This window comes from Aplidium turbinatum, chromosome 18 (assembly GCF_918807975.1).
Source record: "Aplidium turbinatum chromosome 18, kaAplTurb1.1, whole genome shotgun sequence".
NCBI lineage: Eukaryota > Metazoa > Chordata > Ascidiacea > Aplousobranchia > Polyclinidae > Aplidium > Aplidium turbinatum.
In genome coordinates, this window is record NC_137489.1 from 1,601,545 (window position 1) to 1,622,451 (window position 20,907).

General features: G+C 41.3%; 1 protein-coding gene across 1 annotated transcript; it reads left to right on the forward strand.

The window, feature by feature from the left end:
* Positions 1-1,036: 1,036 nt before the first annotated feature.
* Positions 1,037-19,758, forward strand: LOC145787516 (protein TANC2-like). Its single transcript, XM_082599273.1, has 29 exons — positions 1,037-1,134; positions 1,288-1,344; positions 3,464-3,581; positions 3,946-4,070; positions 4,311-4,494; positions 4,690-4,871; positions 5,134-5,276; positions 5,614-5,725; positions 5,835-6,332; positions 6,474-6,637; positions 7,038-7,143; positions 7,332-7,525; positions 7,790-8,021; positions 8,309-8,608; positions 8,917-9,080; positions 9,207-9,504; positions 9,961-10,125; positions 10,256-10,359; positions 10,530-10,623; positions 10,870-11,012; positions 11,216-11,386; positions 11,553-11,753; positions 12,006-12,141; positions 12,310-12,372; positions 12,468-12,574; positions 12,696-12,888; positions 13,280-13,480; positions 18,530-18,740; positions 18,880-19,758. The coding sequence occupies exons 1-29, from the start codon at positions 1,071-1,073 to the stop codon at positions 19,352-19,354; spliced, it is 5,205 nt and encodes a 1,734-aa protein (XP_082455399.1). The 5' UTR covers positions 1,037-1,070; the 3' UTR covers positions 19,355-19,758.
* Positions 19,759-20,907: the final 1,149 nt, after the last annotated feature.

A 20,907-nucleotide genomic window follows, 5' to 3' on the forward strand; every position in this document is an offset into this window, starting at 1 on the left:
CCACCAGTGAAATGTTTATTGCTCGGTTTGATGTAGGTTGCAAATTCAGTATCTTTCTTTGACTCTCCTCAAGATATGATTTTTAATTGTGAAGGCTCCACTTGTTTTTCCAGTCATAAATATCATTCCAAGCACCGCCTTAAATGCATTGTAAGTCTTCGTGATTCGAATGCCACAGTTTTCAAACCAAGCTTGAATGTTTAGGCAAGAACTGACAATGAACCCTATTCCGTTATCGAAAAGTAGACGCAGGATCTGGGCGTCTGCGATGATGAAACTAAAATTTTGCTGTTTTGTGGCATTCCCCAAATGTATTCCAGGAAAACAACGACACCTTGTGGTGATAAAAAGCTAAAGTCTCAGCTTCAAAGCCTCAAAATAATATCTAAAGAAAACCAAACAAAATAATCCGTGACCGCCAGTGACCAATGGGTGACCTCCTCGTTATAACGTAGATACCGATCACTTCTGTGGGGAATTGTTGATAATTATGTCGTCACGATGGCGATGGCCACACGCACGACTGACGAGTGAAGGCGTTATGAATGGCGCCTCAGTTGACCGCTTGATGTAATCTGTCAGGTTCAAAATCATAAGTGAATAGTCAAAAATATCATTGATTGAGTGGCTGTGTTCAGTGGAGTGTGACACGACAACGACTATATGTAAGGCATAGTGACGTCATACTTGACGAGTTGTTGCTGACCGGATGAGATTTCTATTTCTGTTGTGTGGTCACAATCATGTTCTTTTCGCCAAGTTGTAAGGTTGCATGTAAGCGGCACGGGCTTGCCTTGATGCCGCATCTATTTTTGACGCCTAGTTGAGCGGAGGAAGTGATCGAGGCTGGTTTCATTTCCTCCAGATGACTTCCAATCGAACGATCAACTCGTTTATGCTTCCTCCTTCATGACGTCATAAAGTTCAGGTTTGATTCACCTGTTTTCGTCCAATTGTGACATCATAGTGGTCGCACAAACATTTATTGTTTTTGCATTCCAATGCTTAATTAACAGTTTGTTCTTGTTTAGATATTATTTATTTTAGACTAATTGACTTTTTGTGAATTAATGATTGGCAGCAATTCTAAAGAACAACAAATGAACGCGAAAAACATGGAGGACCCTTCGCAAGGTAGGCCAACCTGTGAATTCTATTTCAATAAGTTTCACTTCATTGTTTTTACTGTATGATTTGATCACCCATCATCTACATTGTACGTCACAATGTCACGCGACGGTAAGCAATCGCTTAGAGGCGTGTCTAATCATGACTTATTTTTTCCAGCTAACAGAAAGCCGAAGTATGTGGAAATTCCATCAGTACCAAAGTCGTCAACTTGTGGTAAGCATACCTCTGCATGCCTGGCATATCTGCGTACCTCGTTGGTTAGTTGCCGGTTGAATGAGCTGCAGTCAAGCCGCGTAAATTAGCCAGGTTCTAGCTGTGTTGATTAATAGATTTGTGATTACAAGTTTATCCCTTATCAGAAAGCACCAACAGCCGTGTACCAACTGAGTTCACATGTTGAGAAAGGTTGTGCTGTGAGAAAAGTGAAATGAAAACTGTATCTTTGCCATTTAAACTGGTAGATTAGCATTGAGTTGAATAGTGGCCATTGTGACATCAACACCTGCTTTGTCGATGTAACAATTGGAGGATCATAGATATCGGGCTGATGCGTTGTCTGTCTCTTCCGTTTTGTGGTCGCGGTTACTCGACCAAGCGCAAAGAGCGTTTCGCACAGATATCGCATTATGTCAGTGGCTTGTAGTAAATAGCAGCCTTCTCACGTTGAGAGGCTTTCTTAGGGATGACGACATACGCTTTACATCGACTTTTTCGAGAAGCCTTTCAGTCGACAAGTTAAACCAACTAATCGCGATGAGTCATCGCGTCACCTCGCTCTCGCGCGAGAAGCCACAGCAGCGTATGGTCCAACCCACGTGTTGGGTTCGATTTTCACTTCGAATTGAATGTTGATTGATGATTAACTGAAGGGGCAAAGCTTCTGTTAATCTGCTTTCAAGAAGTAACGCGGGACATTCTTTAAACATTGAAACAACAAAATTTACGTTCTTTCTATTTGAAGCAAACACCAACAAAGTTGAAAAGTTTAAGAGAAAAACATTTATTTAAGTCAGGACAAATCGTGTTGTAGAATTATTGAACTTTTTCTTTATAACGATCGACTACAGGCATTATTATGAAGAATCTTTAAATATAAAAGTCGTCATTGAAATGGCTGAAGTCATGCATGCTTGGACATTCCCACCGTTGTAATTGTATGCGAACCACTCACTTCAAATTCCTGTCTAATCCTGAGTAGTTGATAAGAGAATTATCGCATGGCTATCTCAACGTCGCATAGATTGCAACATACGCAAGCAATTCCCATCCAATCCGCTCGAGGCTATTGCCCGACCAAGATATTGGCAATGTGTTGATATGCAGATTCTTCAGTCAAACGTTTATGAACGGAATGTAGGCACGAATGCCAACGAGTTTACAATTTTGACAATGACGTAACAATTCTAGGGTGCGACTCGAGCAGGTGTTTCTGTCAGTTCATGCGTAGAGGTCAGTCAGGATAGTTTCTTAAATCGCTGCCCAGCTTGAACATTCACGTTACTAATCTCCAAGTAGACGTAGCTTTGAATCAAATACCTGTTACAAAGACACAGAATACATGGCACTGATATGCTGTGGCACATTTCTTTAATAAATCCCTTGTTTGGTTCCTCCATAGAGCAGTGAGCTTGTACAGATCAGATAGTTCATGTTGGGACAGGTTTGGGATGACGGCAGGCATTCCTGAGTATGTCGTTTAACGTCTACTTACGTAAAATAAACATGAATGGTATCTGAAGTCGGTTTCGGCAGGTTGTATAATACCATTTCCATGTTTATTAATTTATTTCAAACTAGACAAGACATGGCATTGGACTGTTGCAATGAATAAGGAGATGGTTGTTCGTTCACAGTCACCTCATTATTGATGCGTTTGGTGACTATGACGACACAGTTATATATAGAAGGTAGTATCTAAGAATGCTGTTAACACTCACCTGGCTAAGCATACATTGGCATTTGAAAACTTCCACATCTATAACGCCGCTTTTGGTATGAACTATGACGTCACGGCTAAAAGACGCAATGGCGGCATAAGGAAACGACACCTCGGGCTAGGCTTATGGCAGATAGGAGGGCTCTAGTGTTGTCAGAGGCAGGGAAGTTTTGAGTTGACAGGCTCTTGTTTTCATTGTATTGACTTACTACTTTAACCTTTTCCATGGTGATTTGTTCCAGCGTTCTCATGGTTTTGTTGGTTGTACGAATTGGTTGGCAACATGTCGAATTAACCTTTTTTTAATAATTTCAGCGATTTACTCATTGAGCTTTCTTCATTTTTCTTTACTGTTTGTTTCGATAATTATTATAATCAATGATAATACTTTTGAAGTGAATGCGGGTAACTCGTCATCCACCACTCGTCACCATGGCAACGGGACGTCCTTGGCTGAAGAGGTTCCCAATCCGGTACTAATGGCAAGACTTGGAATTTTTGTGGGAGACCAAAAGTGAGTATCCGAATAAGCGAAAAAAAAAAGTTTCCTTTATCGTTTGCTTTCTGACATGTCTCTTACTTCTTTTCTAGAGGTTGTGCTCATTTAAACCAAGCTTTGCTTTCATTTGTTAATGTTCGATTTTTGTTACCGACCTGAATGCAATTGTGCAGTAGCGTAGTCAAAATGGGATTATGAAGTCTTGACGTGATAAATAATACTTTTTGTTGTATTACGATTGTGCGATTGTATTATCATTGTATTGTAATTGATCTTATGTTCATGGCACTACACACTTCTGTGGTGTTTGTCAGAACTATTGTGATAGCGCAATGCTTCGCATTAGAACAAGTTGCTTACCAAAGTCAATCTTGTACAGAATAAACCAAGTCAAAACGACAAACCACATCCATCCAATGCTGAGTCACAACAACATTGGTTCCCATAGCAACGATCCGAAAAAGCAAACCAGCCCAGCTTCAACCCTCTCCGATAAAGGAATAGGTTGGTTGCTGCATGTTTCTTTCGGTATTTGAACGTTAAATTATGTTGCAAAGTCACTCGGTCACTTTGTAATCTTGACAGTTTTCGTATCATCTGATGTAAATTCTAATCTAGAAATTAACTTCTCGATTAACAAACGATATTGTCGTAATCAGTTGGTGAGCGCATAGAACACATTATGACGTTAAACAAGTTGTGGAAGGTTATAGTCATCAAGATCATGATTTTCTTCTTCTCCAGGAAGCAGCGTAGGTTCCTTTGACTCTGAATTTCGACACGACTCTTCTATTTTTCTTCCATCACGACTTCCTTTCCACTCCAACAAGACTGGGTCCCTTGATTCCCGGACCCCGGACGCTTCGGGGAAGCCCCTGCCTGCCCACACTAGAAGTTCATCTGACATCATCTGTCAATCCGGTCCCAGGTTAGTAACAGCTGAGTGCTACCCAATTACAAGGTTTTCGTTGTGTTTGTTGTAGTTTCATTACTGTACATCTCCTTGAAATGTGGCCTTGAAATGATTAGATGACCTTGCTGGCACACATAGAGAGTTGGCTTCTCTTATCGCGTGGACCATCCTAGCCAGTCTTAAGTCACGTCAATATTTTGTTGTTTTTAGTGAACCAATCCCACATTCAATGTTGGCCGAACAATCTAGCGCTACCTTGTGGAACTCTGACCCACGAAGGTTGAGCCAATTACATCCTGCCACGTCTTCATCATCTTTGACGTCATCCATTCGACCACGTAGGTTGTCTTTGAGACGTCAAAAGGCAAGACCGGAATCGTTGTCAGAAAAAGGTAGGTTGCTGGGTATCTTTCAGCTTGTTACATTATCTCCACGATATAGCCACCTCGTCTTGCATTGTTTGTCATCAATGCAAAGACGGGGGATTTTGCTTAAAACAACCATTCGGTAGAAAAAAAGTCAAAATAACATCGCTTTTCCCCTGAAGGGGTTTTGTAAGGACGAAGCTGGTGGTTTAACTAACAAATTCCAGTGTTAACTAATGTTATATTTATGTAATTATTGTGTTAACATCAGCCTTTAATGTTCCCACAGATGCGGATGTGAAAAAGCTTCCTCAACTTTATCGAGAGTCACCCAACCACTCCACTCGGTCAAGCGTATCATCGTCGTCACGGTCCATCACTCCCGCTGTGTCCGTGTGTGAGATGGCTTCCACCAGGGTCGGTCAGACAAACGTGAGTTCGGCGATCAGATGCTAATCTTAATGATGCCTTGTAAAATAATATAAATGAGATTCAGAAATTACTCAACTTAGCTTCAATACAGTATTTATTGCGGTCATTATTCACACCACGGCTTTGGAGATGCCACTAAGAAGTCATAGACAGACACACTTTGTAATCAACAGAAAAGTTATAGAGACACGTTTTCTTTTTGATCATAATTAATCATTAAATCTTTGATGGCAAGGCGCATTTGCGTTCTTGTCAGATTTATTTCGCTGACTCGTTGAACTAAATGTCGAATTGTTTTCTCTAGCATAGTCATATAAACGAAACCGTCTACATTCAGGTCTGTGACTCTCCTCTCAACTCTTCCCTGCAACTCACCAAGGACAATTTTGACGTCATAGTGCAACCCCCGACTCCACGAAACACCGTCGCGCCTCCTTTACCTCCAAAGGGTGAGTAACATTTTGTCACACGTTTGTTTGTTTTTGATTTTTCCGCCGACCATGCCAGCAGCGTCCACACAATGAACTGCGTCTTTGCTTACGATGCGTTGTTTTTCAGCTGTCCATGTGGAGGCGACACAACCATCTTCAAACAGCAATTCTCTGCATCCTGACATGGACAGACTATGCCCTCCTAGGGCCGGGCGAATGAGCCATGCAAATGATTGGTCCGCTACTTCGACTCTCACCAACCGAATGCGGCTGTCGTCAGATGGCGCACTTGGTCCAGTTGTTGACAACCCCACCCGAAACTCCCCCAACCTTGTGTGGTCCCAAGATACCCGCAGGGAAACCCCCGTTACCATGCACCCAGGTCGACAAGCTCCCCTCAGTTCTTCTATGGGAATGTCTAGCATGAGCCGTACTGGATCAATGGGGCTAATACAAGGGGGTGAAGGGAAAATCCCCGTTAAGCAACATGGGAGTACAAACGCGTTGTGGAGCGACGACAGGGGACTTCCCCCAAGTGATGACACTTTCAAGCGACAAACAGCGTCAAGATCTTCCACTCGTTCGAATCCCGGCGAGGGAAGGAAGCAACAACCTGAAAACAAAGGTCGGTCGCGTCATTAACGTTTTGATGATGTCATATGTGATGTAATGCTGTCGTAGCTTAATAGTTTAGGTTTTGGTCATGTTGTGAGAATATATTTTCAAACAAGAAAATATTTACATGAAAATGTTTTATTTTTTTTAGTTCGTTTTGCTCCGTATCGCCCTCCAGAGGTTAACTTGCAAGCGCTCCAGTTTGACCTCCCCCTGGCTATCAGCAGCGAGTCCAAGTTTGTCGGAAGAGATTGGTTGTTCAACGAAGTTTTGGTCGCTCTAGCCAGCAAGGACACCAAGTCTAACAAAGGAGTGGTTAGTTGGATGTTACCTTCTCTTGTATGAAGCTGAGTCGGAAGATTCATGTTGTGTTGATGTTTATCAAACTTTCAAGCTTTTGCAATATCGTTTATTCCATCTCAATAATTTGGTGTTAAAAATTTACTTCTTTTTCGAAAAGCATTGCTGAAATAAAATGAAGAATATAATCCAGTTTCGTCAACTTGTTTATTTCATGAAAAAAGGTTTCAACACCGTAAAAGCAACTTCTTTATCGTGTTATCCTAATGGAATAGAATATTTTTAATGTTTCGGTCTGCAACCGATCAAACTTCTGTGTGGCATGTGGTGCCCAAGTAACTCAACAAGATGTCTTCTAGCTTTCGATTGTTACGTCACAAACTTTGGTATTCACGTGACAACTTATCAATTTCAGATGATAGCCGGAAAGTCCGGACATGGGAAAACGGCAATAGTTGAACACTTGGTGTCGCACAGCTACCACGGATGGCGCAGTACACGAGGAAGTAAACCGGAACTTGGTAAGTTGAATGGTTTCCACGTGACAATGTTGATGTAGAGCGAAGACGGAGAATTTTGTTTGGTACCAATCCAGATACACTCAGCCTTCTGGGTTAGTGGTGTGTTGTGACGTCATACTTTCACGACGCTTTTCTCTGTCAAGTGTCATTAGCTCAGTGAAGATCTAATGTGATTATTCTTTCATCAGATGCGATGAACCGTGTCAACCATTCCCTTTCTCGATCGTCCAGTCCAATGACAAAGCCAACATTTCATGGTAGCAACTCAAATCACTCAAGCAGAACTGCAAGCCCCGCCCCACAACTAAACAGCGCAGCCAATAGCAGAGCTGGAAGTCAAACATCACTTACGGAAGATTCGAGCCGAAAAATTGCATCACAGGTAAATTACAAACTCATTTGTGGAACGAATTTTTTTATTTATTTTACAAAGAAATGAACTGAAATACTTCATACCGAGATATCTTTCCAAGATTATTTTACGCTTCATAAATTCTATTATAAATAATATATCACATGACTGTGTGTCAATATTATGGCAAGAGATAATCTTCGAAGAAAAACTTCTCGTGCAAAAGCTCTTTGTAAACAGCACATGTGGGCTTGCTTTGTTGGTTATTTATTAAAATCGTCTTGCCCTTTGCAGATCGTCGCTTACCACTTCTGTCAGGCCGACAACAGCACGACTTGCTACCTCCCTGAGTTCATCCACAACGTGGCCGCCCAACTCACCCAGGCCCCCCAACTGACCGCTTACAGGGAACTCCTCATCAACGACCCTCACCTCCAGAACCTCCTGAGCGTCAGAAGCTGCATCCAGAATCCATCGCAAGCTTTTCAGAAAGCCATCATTGAGCCGCTAGTGGCTCTAAAAAGAAGTAAGTTGACGTGATCAATTCGCTGATTCGTTGTTTCTTGTCACCGAACTCACTTCTGTGATCAGTTCAGCCGTTTGTTAGGACACGTCAATAATCTATCGTCTGTCTCTTCATGGATTCGAAGAATCTGTGTAGAGTCCACACACTGTTCGAAGGTTTAAAAAGCGAAGATGTTTTTGTTATTTTTGTTTAGGATATGTACTTTATTATTCATCAGATGAGTATTGGCATGCAGGCAACTTGGAAATGTTGTTTCCACTCTTTTCTTATTTCCTGTTGTTTTCCAGGTCAAAAACTCCCTCGGTCGAACCTTGTGATTTTAATTGACGCACTCAGTGAAGCGGAACAATATCGACCAGATTACGGCTTCTCCATCTTGTCCTTCCTGCAACGTCACATTGGCGAATTCCCTGACTTCATCAAGATTGTCGCCACGTGTCGTAGTGAAGAGCGCCATATTGTGGAGAGTTTACCTTTTCACATTGCGTCACTGGATGGCGATAACACACGCTTGGCGAAGGATATGCACACGTACGTCAGTCACCGGATTGCGACGTCAACTGTCCTTTCAAACCTCACCTTGTCTGGTAAGTCTCATCAGCGCAACGTTAACTGAAAACTTAAGTGTAATTTGTCTCATTGTAATGCAAAGATAATTTGTACAGTCAATACTCTGCATCACTACATTATTTTATAATCTTTGTACGAATCTACAAATGAAAAATCTCATGTTCATACAGTTGACATTCATGGTTTAAAGAATCATTTTCTTCCCATTGACCTTGATGTCTGAAAGCGAAGTGAATCTTAAAGCTGATCCAATGGAGAGGATGTTGCGCTTCTGGTGGTAATCCCACTCTTGAAATAGTCTTCATATCTTATTTCCTTTCGACAGGAAAAGCTGATTCATCTGTAGCCCAAAAACAGCTAAGTCAGCATTTGTTGAAGATGGCGAATGGCAACTTTCTTTACCTGCGGATGACCCTTGATCTCATCGACCAAGAAGCCATCGTTCCAAAAAGTGCTGGATTTAAAGTGGTTCCCACCAACTTGAAAGAGGTTAGGAATCCTTTTGTTCAAAGTCTAATTCACTTAAAGGTCGCATTCCCAAGTTTTCCAGCATTATCTTCACAACCAGAAACAAAACTTCGGAATGTGTAGTGATTAATCTTTTAATTTCTCCAGGTTTTCCTTCTTCAATGCAACCTCAGATTCCGCAGCTACTCTTCCTTCGATGACGTGCGTGACATCTTATCTGTCGCTCTCGCATCTTTGTATCCTCTCAAGGATGAGCAGATCTTTCAAGCCGTGGCTGCCTCTCTTCCTCCTAACCAATTGGCTTGGGGGATCTTCAAGCAGCAGATGGAACTCCTGGATGGGCTGCTCGTGCAGAGCGATGCAACATCCGTTAGGGTCTTCTTCCACCCCAACTTGAGAGAGTGGTTGATGGGTCAAGCAACGCCCTCCAATGGAAATGGGACTTGTAAGTTGAAGTTTTAGAATCGAAACTTAATTTATTTACGATGTCAGATTTATTGTTGAGAAGTCGTTTATGTCCTCTCCTCTCGACCGCCGAGTATTTATTGTTCACTGGCTGAACAACAATGACATGACTATGACAATAACGTGAAGTCATTAAACTAATGCAAAGGAATTTATTCTCACACGAGTCAGTTCAATCATAAATAGCTACAAATCGATTTCGATCAGCTAGAAGCTAGATCATCTTCAGTTAAGCTGAAAGCAAACAGCACAAAAATCAAATGATGAAAGTGCGAAGGAATGAAAAAGAAGATACTTCATTTTCTTGAGTCATTAAACTATTGACACTTTTCAATTGACATATTCGAGGTTGAAGTTACAGAAGCTTTTGTTGTGGCAACACAGAAACAAAACTTCAAAGTGGATGATAAATATTCAAACATCTTCCTCCTTGCAGTGCAATCCCAAACCCGCTTCCGTGTTGATGTCAAGCGTGGTTACGCTCTACTGGCCACCGTGTTGTCAAGGCAACCGATTGATCGCTTGCACAAGCACGCCACGCTTGAGTTGGCACATCATGTGCTCAAAGCAGGAATGTTCAAGGGCCAATCAAAACAAGCAGGTGAGGTCACGTGATTAATTACCAAGGTTACCGATTGTTGGTTTCCACGTTTCTATTTTTCAACACGTTGTTTTAAGATGTCGACATTGACTTGTATTGGTGTAGTAACATTTGACATACTCTTCATCAGAAATGAGTGCGAGTGAATACAACGCCCAGTTGATGGCGGGAAGCAGCAAGCAGCTGACGGAAGCTCTCATTTCCCCCAGGAACCTTTTCTATCCAAACGTCAAGGTGAGGGCGTGTCTACTTTTGCCACGTTTTGTTAGATTGTTCGTTTGTTTCTTTATGCATTTCGACAATGAAAAAAATAAATTAAAATTTAATCATTAATGTTTGGTTCAAAAGTGTTGCTTAGCAACTGTGTTAGTCACGCATCAATAAACACCTTACGTTGCTTTCAGATCAGCAAGCTGTTGCTCCGTGCTGGGGCGAATCCGAATGCGTCCTCACAAATCTTCTCGAATGCTCCTCCTCTTGCGGTGGTGGCTCACAATGGTAAGCACTTTGCTTCATTGAACACGTCATTTATCCCTTCACGCATGACTAATTTAGCGTAAAGGCATAGGCTATCTAAAGTTTCAAGCGCCCATTTTTGGGACTCCTGATGATAACACGTAAGTCATTAATATTAGCCCTTGTATATTCTTATATACATTGTAAAAACAATTTCCCACTTCTTGATACTGCGCCTGAAAACAAATGTAACCACACCTCTAATTAAATATTTGGCGTGTTTTGCAGGTTACATGGAACTGACGCAATTACTTCTGACCTATGGTGCGGACGTCAACTTACAAGCTGGTAACGGGATGTCAGCAGTGACGTTTGCAGCTGCAGCAGGGCGCCTGGAGGTGGTGGAGCTTCTCTTGCAATACCAACCAGTGGTAGGCGCTAATGTCAACTTCATAAATTTGATAATAAATGCCAGGTTCTTCTTCATTTGTAAGTCTGTTTTCATTCCCAGTTTTAAAATTTACTCGCTTTTATTTTCTATAAATTAATTTTATTTCTCCCGTTTTTTCATGTTTCAACAGACACTGTATGTAACATTTTATTGCTCAACTCTGACGTCATCCTATTGTTACAGTTGGCACGAGTTGATCAGAATGGTCACACTCCATTGCTTCATGCAATTTCACGTGGTCACTCAAGCGTGGCAAAACTCCTCCTCTCTCCCAATCTGTACACGACTCGTGAACATCACCTGGTGGCGACCCAGCAGGCCTTAGTAGCGGCCGCAACCACAGAGGACAACCAGGTAATTGTTTGTATTGCCATCACATTGTTGTGAAATAAATTGTGGACTCGTTTAATGATCATGCGGCCAAATGGCTAACCGTAATGAAACTTTGTTTCGGGTGATTGTTTGTGACACAATTCAGTCACTTTTATGACGTTAATAACGTCACAATTAATGTTCACAGCTGATCCAGTTCCTTCTTGAAACCGATCATTTCGAATGTGACGTCAACGGGCTGGAACCATCTCACGGGGAATCTCCACTGACTTCAGCTGCCGCGCATGGCAAATCGAGCGTGTGCGAACTCCTGATACGTCACTACAGGGCCAGCCTCACTTGCAGAAACAGGGGCGGGTTTACTCCCCTCCTATGCGCAGTCAAGCATGTAAGCCCAAAGTAGTCAGCTAGGTATTGATGTGTGTGTCTTAAATCAACTGCGTACACTCGAAACGATTTCGATTTGTAAACGTGTCGGGAACTTGAGACTGTCTTTGGGTGAGAAGCCAGGTTGCATGAAAGCGTTGTTGTCTTATGTTCTCTTGGACAAAATGGTCATCATTTTCACGCTAGTTGCTCCTTTTTATGCTGCCAATCTTATTGTGGCGTATTTAAAGTAAATCTTTGTTGACTTCACCAGGGCGAGTGGGACGCGGCGGATCTTCTGCTCAATTGTGGGGCCACGTTGGAAAGTAGCGACCCTGGCGGAAAAACTCCCCTCATCATGGCGGCGTGTCATGGCCACCTGGGAGTGCTTGAGCTTCTCTTATCACGCGGTAAGTTTTGTATCCTTGGCTTTTCATAAATGTGTTTACTAAATTACGTTAAAATATTAAATTAAGTTGAAGTTTAAGAAGATATTTTTTGATAAAATGTCCATCAAACTATTTCTATATCTTCATATTAATTATTTGAATTAACTTCATCGTCTATTGCCTCCGCAGGTGCCAATGTTGTAGCTCAGGACAAGGAAGGATTAACCGCTTTGGGTTGGGCAGCACTGCAAGGTATGTTGGTCGTCCGGAACGTCTTGCGCGTAATTCCATAACCTTATAACGCTAGACCGACCATCAGGCTACATGATCTGTTTTGTGAATTTTAGGTCACGCCCATTGCGTGCGGAGTTTGATTGGTCGAAGCGACATACATCACTGTGACATCAGCGGGCGAACAGCGCTTGACCTTGCGGCTTTCTACGGTGACCCTCAGGTGCGTCGTTGTTGTCAATAACCTTCTGCTTGGCCCGGTATGAAAATTTTGTTCCGTTTTAAGGTTTGTCGTTCGTGTACTTTGCCATTTTTTTTTTTATCAAACTGTCTCCTGACAACAGGTTGTGGATCTTCTCCTGGACGCGGGCGCTGACATCGGTCACGTGGACGCCACTGGTATGTGTGCACTGGACCGAGCAATCGGTAGTCAGAACATCGCTGTGGTGTCGAGATTATTGCATCGCGGAGCAGAGATTCAAACCATGACATGGGCTATGGCAAGTGGCAAACCAGATGTCACCACCGCACTACTCAGTAAGTGGCCATGAAGGTTCTACATTCGATATTATTGTGTAGAAGGGAGCAGTCTTTCTGGCTATCAGCAAAAAGCTAAATACTCGCTAGAACAGTGAGCCATGGCGATAACCATAACGATGTAGCTTCCACGCTAGCCATTTAGACTATCCAATCAACTATATGTTTCTCGGTAGCCGGTTATACCAATTTATAACGAGAAGAGCATCTTGCAGTGTTTGTGATTTTTGCTGATCTCTCTAAAAACTCAGACCGGAAAAGGCAGATGTGACGCATTAGAATGTTGTTACTTGTTTCAAGAAGAAAAAGTGGCTCTTTTGAGATCCAGAGACGCAAGCTCTACAACGTGGATTCCCATCCTTGAGTTCATTGATTATTTTCCTCCCCACAGATCAATCGTTAGAGGATGGAAACAATCTGTATAAGGATTCAGAATTTCAACGAGCAAGTGATTGTTACGCAAGAGCGCTCAAGCATGTCGGAGAGCTCGCCCCGAACCCTCCTAACCACACCGGGAAGTTAACAGATCTTTGCGCCCATCTCCTCCTGGGATATTCAAGGAGTCGGAGAAAGTTACAGGATCTCGAAGGAGGTGAGATGCTACTTTGTGATAGTGAAGCGCTGCACTCCAATTTGAAATCTTCAGTGTCAGAATAGAATGTCACATTGCTGTGGTTGCCAGCCTTCATTGGGAAGATTATTTGATTCTTTAAGTGAATTAATCAGACAGACAATACTTTCTCGTGATTGGTGACTCATAATTAGAGATGTAAATGCAAAAAAAACGAACCGTTTTTTTTAAAAAAAAACGTGTTTTTTTTCAAAAAAAACTTGAGCCAAAAAAAACACTCGTTTTTTGGTTTTTTTTGTTTTTTTTTGTTTTTTTTTCATATTTTTCTGGAAAAGTTGCAATTTTTTTGCAATTTACAGCTTAGTTTCATTATAGTGCTCTTGAAAAACATTAAATTACTAAAAATAGTTTTATTGGTGTGCTGAAATTCCTAAGTGTTTGTGTTTTGCAGCATATGTTCTTGCATAGTCCTATGAGGACCTATGTTGTTTCGCTTTCTTCTTCATTCTCTGGCATGTTTGTGGCAGTAGACCTGACAAACATTGAATTAATGAAATTTGATACATGACATAATGTAGATGAGTTAATTTCTTTTTCCTTTTATGGAAGTTAGCCTATGATGTTAGTGTGGTACTGGTTATCATAGGTGGGCAAAGTTACTTTCAAAAGTAACTGAGTTACAGTTACAGTTACTTGGCCAAAATAGGAACTGAGTTACCGTTACAGTTACCGATTTTAAAAAGTAACTAGTTACCGTTACTAGTTACAGTTACTAGTTACTTTCAGTTACTCACATATCTGAACATAAACTTCTGCACCTGGCCAGCTCTGCATGCAAGTCCAGTTTAACCGCAATGTTTGATATATGGTGTTAGAGCCATCCATGCTAACATAACAGCACAAGTACAAAACCAACAAGGTTTTATTTAAAAAAATACTCAGTGGCTTATATGTTTATTTCCTTTGAGAAATACGAGCATTTCAAAGTGCTCGTCACTCACGCCTGCCCTTTTGGGCTTTAAAATGTCCTTGCCCAATCGTCGTCGTCGTGTGAGCCTCTGGGGCCGAGGGTCTATCCTTTTACCGCCCCAGATTCGCGATGTTCCCGGACTACACTGGAAGGCGACTAGAGAGCAGCCAGTCTTTGGTTTCATCATCCATGACGCGCAGACCTTCCACTCCGTTAGGTGGCTTGAAGATGTTACAGTCATTGCTGATGCACGCCCCGATAGTTCAATTGGTTAGCGCGTCACTTCTGGAACGAAGAAGCTTCACGATCAAGCGGCACTGGTTCGACTCTCAGGGCATGCGCTAGAGCAACGCACGTTAAGAACTGCTCTCCATTTAGCGGCATCTAATAGATGGAATAATTTCCCGGCAACAAGACTTCAACAATCGGAAACTTCACTCTGTCAATCTCGGTGACCGGCCTACGTCGGTGATTTAAAGCCTTTAGTCTACAAGTATGCAAAACTGCCAGGATTAAGTTCTGCAAGAAGCTTTCCAAGTCCGAGGATAAAGATTAGTCAATCAATCAATCAATGACGTGGTCTGCGGTCTGTTCCTCGGCACCACATTCACAGGAGGAGGAAGAGGCCATTTCCCATTGGTGCATGGTTGAGCGGAAAATCCCGACGCCCGTACGGAGACGGTTGAGGCGCACCCATGCCTGTCTTGGTCGTGTCAGGTCGATGGAGCGTGTGTCGGCGTCAGGGATGAACGAATAAAGTCTGGTGATAAAGAAGTGCTGCAATGAAAACAATATTTCTACTGCAGCGCTTGACAGAATGGGAGTGTTATGCTTTTAAAACAGTTTTTTCATCTGTCCAATTGTGAATCTGGATCCGCTTAACTTGTCCTCAGGGTCCGCTTCCAAATACTCCTGTAACAGATTCAACGCGCATTGCTTTCTTTTCTTGGTTTTTGCGTAAAGTGGTGCAAAAAGTCCTCCGTGGCTCTACCTACCGCCATCCACTTCAGTGTCGCTGCTACTCCCCTCTTCAGCAGAGCAGTTTGCTTCTTCAATTGCTTGAAGCATGTTCTGTTTTATTTTGGTCTTCAATTCAGCAGTGTCGCTTAATGATCAGGCATTAAACACAGATAAGTCTAAATTGTGGGTGGAATGCAGTCGCAAGCTGAAAGTCGCTGTCCTCGAACCAATGACCAAATCTGGTTTGTATTGCTTCCGCAAGAACGTCCACCAACGGCAAGCAAACAGCAATGCTGTTGCTGGTTTTAATGTCAGACAATCTTTTTAGAGGCATTGCAAGCATTACACTAAATGCAATAAATTTCAACTTCTTGAAGGTAACTAACTGACTGACTATAAGCATCAACAAATTGCTTTTAATCGCTGCGTGTTTCTTGATGCTTGTAGTCAGTTAGTTAGTTACTTTCAAGAAGATGAAATTTACTGCATTTTTATAAATATTTTCAGGTTCCTGATGAGGGCTTAAGTTAAACCGAAAACGTTTGACTGTTAAACTCATTTGTAAATATGTAAAATATATTATTATAATGCTCAACCCTGTTGTATTGTTGTGTCTTGCCTGTCTTTGGTACATATTGATTAATCGCCAAAAACAATTAATTTAGCCAAATCAGTTATCAAAAATCGCCAAAAAAGAGCCAAATCATTAATATGAAGCTAAACGTCTTAAAAAATCACCAGATTTCTGGACTTTGGCGATAAATTCGCCAATATGGCAACCCTTCTCCACCAGACCACAAAACAAAAGTAGAACCGCGCATGCGCAGTGCTGCGCCGATATATCTGCGAAAAAAATGCATTATTGCGCAAAACGCAGCAAACACGCACTAAGCAAGACACAAACACGTGCAGAGAAATAAACGGCAATTAAAAACTAAAATTTCAATACAAAAGTAACTTGTAACTGTAACTGTTGAAAAAGTGCTAAAATAGGAACTAGTTACCGCGTTTCGTTACTTTTGGAAAATAGTAACGAAGTTACCGTTACAGTTCCTCAAAAAGTAACTAGTTACAGTAACTAGTTACTTTTGTAACTAGTTACTGCCCACCTCTGCTGGTTATTCTTGTACACACTCAATGGGTTGACGAAATTTTGACAAAACAAGGTGGCAGTATTCAGTACACACATTTACCTTGTTTGTGGACGTGGTAATTTACTAATGCAAGCTATTGCCAATAGCTTGTTTAAACATGTTTTGTAACTGATAGCTTGCCAACGATGTATATGCTTTATAAATGTTGAAACAGAAGTATTCTTTTTGTGTGTTGTAAGATCTTGGATTGGACACTTCGTCATTGATGCTTCTTGCAGATTATTTGGGACATATAATGCAAGAGACCTTATCACTGATATTTTTAGCTGTCAAAAGTTAGTGCATTTGTCAGAAAAGGTTTAGGTTAATGTTCCTTTCAAATGCCCACCACCCATGTTGACTATTGCTAGTAACTACCATTCTACCAACCTTGAATGAAGAAATTTTTCCTTTAAAGTGGAGTTTTTCAGCACTGCTCAGTGCTCAGTGTTCACATAGTGAATAAATGCTTTATAATGCTTTTCCTGACAAGAATAAAGTTTTACCCATATTCCCACAATGCAGGATAAAGATACAAAACAAACATCAAAGATGAAAACTTATTTTATTTGAGAACTAGGCTTACTGTTTTTTGAGATAAAAAGAAATTGACCTCTTGTCGTTACGCACCAATAAAACCATGATGCAAACTTTAATTTTTTTTATTGGGCAGAGGAAAGATTGACGAAAAGTTAGGCAAAAACAAAAAAAGTGCTAAAGTCTCAATGTTCTGCAAACTAGTTCAAATTGGATGGATTAAGTGCAACTAATAACCATACTTCTTTTAAACATGTCTATGACAGCACAATGGTGTGATTAAGGGAAAACAAACATGACTATGACGTCACAAAGGATTATTGAATCTCTTCAGCGAAAATAAAAAAACATCAAAACGTTTCCATCTTTCACTACATTTAAATGTGATTTGGGCTAAAAGTTGGGACTTTAGCACTACACTGCTTTTGCCAAACTTGTCATCAATCTTTCTTCTACCCAATTTTTTTTTTTTTTAATTTACGCACCATGGTTTTATTGGTGCGTAACGACAAGAGGTTATTTTCTTTTTAGCTCAAAAAGTAGTAGCCAAAACTTGTTTTAATATTCATAAACAGATAGTCCACCCCATAAAACATGGGGGTAGAGCTAAAACTTATGTAAATATGTTAAGCGGTTCTTGAGATATGGCCGTTTTTCTATTGCTCCTTATCTATAAAGCCACTTAGTGGCTAAGGTTATTTCACTTATAACTCGAGAACCGCTTGTGTGATTTTCATCACGTTTGCACCAAATGCACATCAACTGGAACAATCTCTTGACGTTGTACTGGTAATGGTGTGGTGTGCTGGTGAAAAGTGCTTTTGTGAAGTAGAGAAACAGGACCCTGACCACCTGGTCCTAACGTAACATGCCCATTAACCAAAATCCCAGGTGGCTTCGAAACTGTACACGAGTGTGGTACTGCATTTAACAACTGGTTGAACCAAATTACAGACAATACTTGAGATGTGCCAACCATAGGACATTGTGTTACTATTTGAGACGATGAGAAACCTTTATGGCTCGTGTGTTGAGACTTGAGAGACATATTGTCTCATTTGAAAGATGTTATACGAGTTATGAGACTATTTTTTTGTTGAAAGAGACGCTATTGCAATGAGTTTACCCTTATTGCTGCATATTGTGACATTTAATAAAAAAATAGGTAAAAAAAAACAAAAAAAACAAAAAAAAACGAATAAAAAACAAAAAAACGATAAAAAACAAAAAAAACGAGCTCGTTTTTTTTAAAAACAAAAAAAACCGTTTTTTTACATCTCTACTCATAATACATCTGATAGAAGAAAGTTTGTGTATTGTCGCTGTCGTGATAATTATTATCAATTTTCCATGGATGTAAAGTAAATGCGTTATGTTGATTGTTTCCGTTTGAAAACTCACTCCCAGCTTTCTCGACTGTTCAATTCATCTGTTGTGTCAAATGACGATGATGATATTTTGTCGTTTTAGCTGAATCATCTGCATCCCGCTCCCTCCTGTTGAAGCCTCATTGGTTCGAAGCCTTATACGCCCGCGCTCGTGTTCTGAGAGAAGGAGGCCGTCTTCATCACGCCCTGCGTGACGTCATGGACGCTGAGAGAAGCGCTCCCGAACATAATTTAAAAGAAATCACAAGATTGATCGAACGGATAAAAGAAGAAATCCGGAAAAGCGGAACGAGGTAAGTTTTTATGTGTTTTTGTGCCATAGCCTATTGTACTGGAATCTTCAAAGGGTCTTTGCAATTTTATAGAATCATTAGATCACTTTATTAATCAATTAATACTTTGCTACAATTTCAATGAGGGTATATGTTCTAGGCACTCCCGCCCTCCATCTATCTCATCTGAGATCAACATTCCCCAACAACGTCCTCGCGTCAACTCTGCCTCCAGTTACCAAGGCAACCGTGGAACCTCACCTTCTCCGTCGATGACGTCAGAACTATCGCGGTCGTATCAACCTCGTTACCATAACAACCAATTGAACCATTTGTCTAAGGGCCAGCCCCACTTAGGGCGGGGGAACTCTCAAGAAAGTTTAGCCGAGTCAATGGTAAGCCTGGCCCCCTACCCCAGCGATGGGGCTCTCAGAAATGGAAGTGTTCGTCGCCCACCCAAAGCCAACCCAAATTGGAGACCTCAAGTGACAGATTTTCATCGATCCGTGTCAGAGGACAATCGGCGCTTTCTCGACGGCGAAGCGCGATCACTGCATGGAGGTTACGCTTCAGCAAGCAGTCACTTAGCAACCACCCGTGACGCGATGCGTCCGTCATTTGTTACTGATCTGTGATTTCTTCAGACCGCGCTTCGGTGCTTCAACTTATTTATACAAACAACCCTTGATGGTGACCTTCACTGTACGAATGAGGCTCTTGGCAGGATATCCTTTGTTTTTCGCAAGGTAGCAGCACATTTGCTCACAACCGCACTGCCATGGATGCCCTCCTTGCGACACCATTGTATTGACAATTGGTCTTTGGGATATCACGTTTGCGTAGCGTTTGAGAAACCTTCTAAAGGGGCTGCTTAGTTGTGTCATGTTGTTGAAAATTAGTTGCTTTTATGTTATTATTACGTTACATCGTGTCTAAAAAACGTAACAATACCAACACGGTGTTGTGGCAATCGTTCGTTGTTTTCAATCATTTTGCGCCTAAGTTATTTGGCAAAATTGTATTAAAATATTTAAGTCTTTGACTTGGTGTTACTTTCTTCTGAAGGTTTTATCAGAACCATCATTGTACCTTCTTTAAAAGCTTGTTTTCTGAAGAGCAACCTTAAAAAGTGCCAGATGGATTACACTTACATGGAGGAACCGCAGGGGATTGATCGTTAGAGAAGGTGTTTCCAGGTTTGAGAAGAGAAGATTGCAGAAGTTAGTGAAAAAAAGCAAAAAAATGATACCTAACTACATCAGGTAGACATAGCTTTGGCAGGGGCACTTCGAAATCATTCCACGAGGAACAAAACCATTAAAGCGTTTATTTAGAAGAGTCATTGAAAGTATTTTGTTTGGGAGGTTATTGGTTGTTCCCAAGGCTCATTTGTTTAATTGTTTCTGCGCACGCGTCACTTAATTCGTTAGCCCTTTGTAGTGAAACCATCTACAATTCCTCTATTAAGAAGTTTATTACGCTAAAATGCAACTAGGTTGTTCTGACGACATAAACTGCAAACTGAATTGAGACTGAAAATAAACACCAGTAAAAACGACAAAGGAACTTAAGGCAACGTAACAAAGCAATCAGTAACAACTTAAATTACAATGCAACTTAAAGCAATAACATGTCATTCACCCCTTCCATAGATTATCAATAGGGATCAACAAAAATTAAAGGCGCTAATACATTAAATACATTTAATTAATTTACAAATCTGTTTGGCGGTCGCCTTGAACGTGATGAGCGCCGGGGCATGGGGCGCTCGCTAGAATCAGTCGGTATATGAGTTTCCGATGACGGGGCAGGTGCATCTTCATTGACAGGCTCATTATTAGTTGTTATTTGTTCGGGAAATTCCACAAATGGATTGTTTATCCCTTCGTTTGGACTCCCGGGATCCGGCAAACTAAGAGTCGACTCGTCAAGGTCACCACGAGCAGTTGGAGCCATGTCACGAATTGACACTGTGGTTTCGCGTCCGTTCGCGAAACGAACGTGCGCGTAGTTCGGAGTTGCATGAATCATTTCCACTTCTTCGACAAGCGGTTCATACTTGCTAGCACGAACGTGTCGTCTCAACAAAACCTTTTGAGGACATTTAACCCAAGTAGGTATGGAAAGACCTAGACTTGAACGACGCTGAAAATTAAAAAATTGCTCGTGTGGCGTCACATTTGTTGCA

What these genes read in the sequence shown, in the direction of transcription:
- LOC145787516 (XM_082599273.1), top strand. Translation starts at nt 1,071, where the DNA reads ATGATTGGCAGCAATTCTAAAGAACAACAAATGAACGCGAAAAACATG. An exon ending in CATGGAGGACCCTTCGCAAG is followed by an intron (nt 1,135 to 1,287) that starts GTAGGCCAACCT and finishes TATTTTTTCCAG; the next exon opens with CTAACAGAAAGCCGAAGTAT. An exon ending in CTTTCTACGGTGACCCTCAG is followed by an intron (nt 12,575 to 12,695) that starts GTGCGTCGTTGT and finishes TCCTGACAACAG; the next exon opens with GTTGTGGATCTTCTCCTGGA.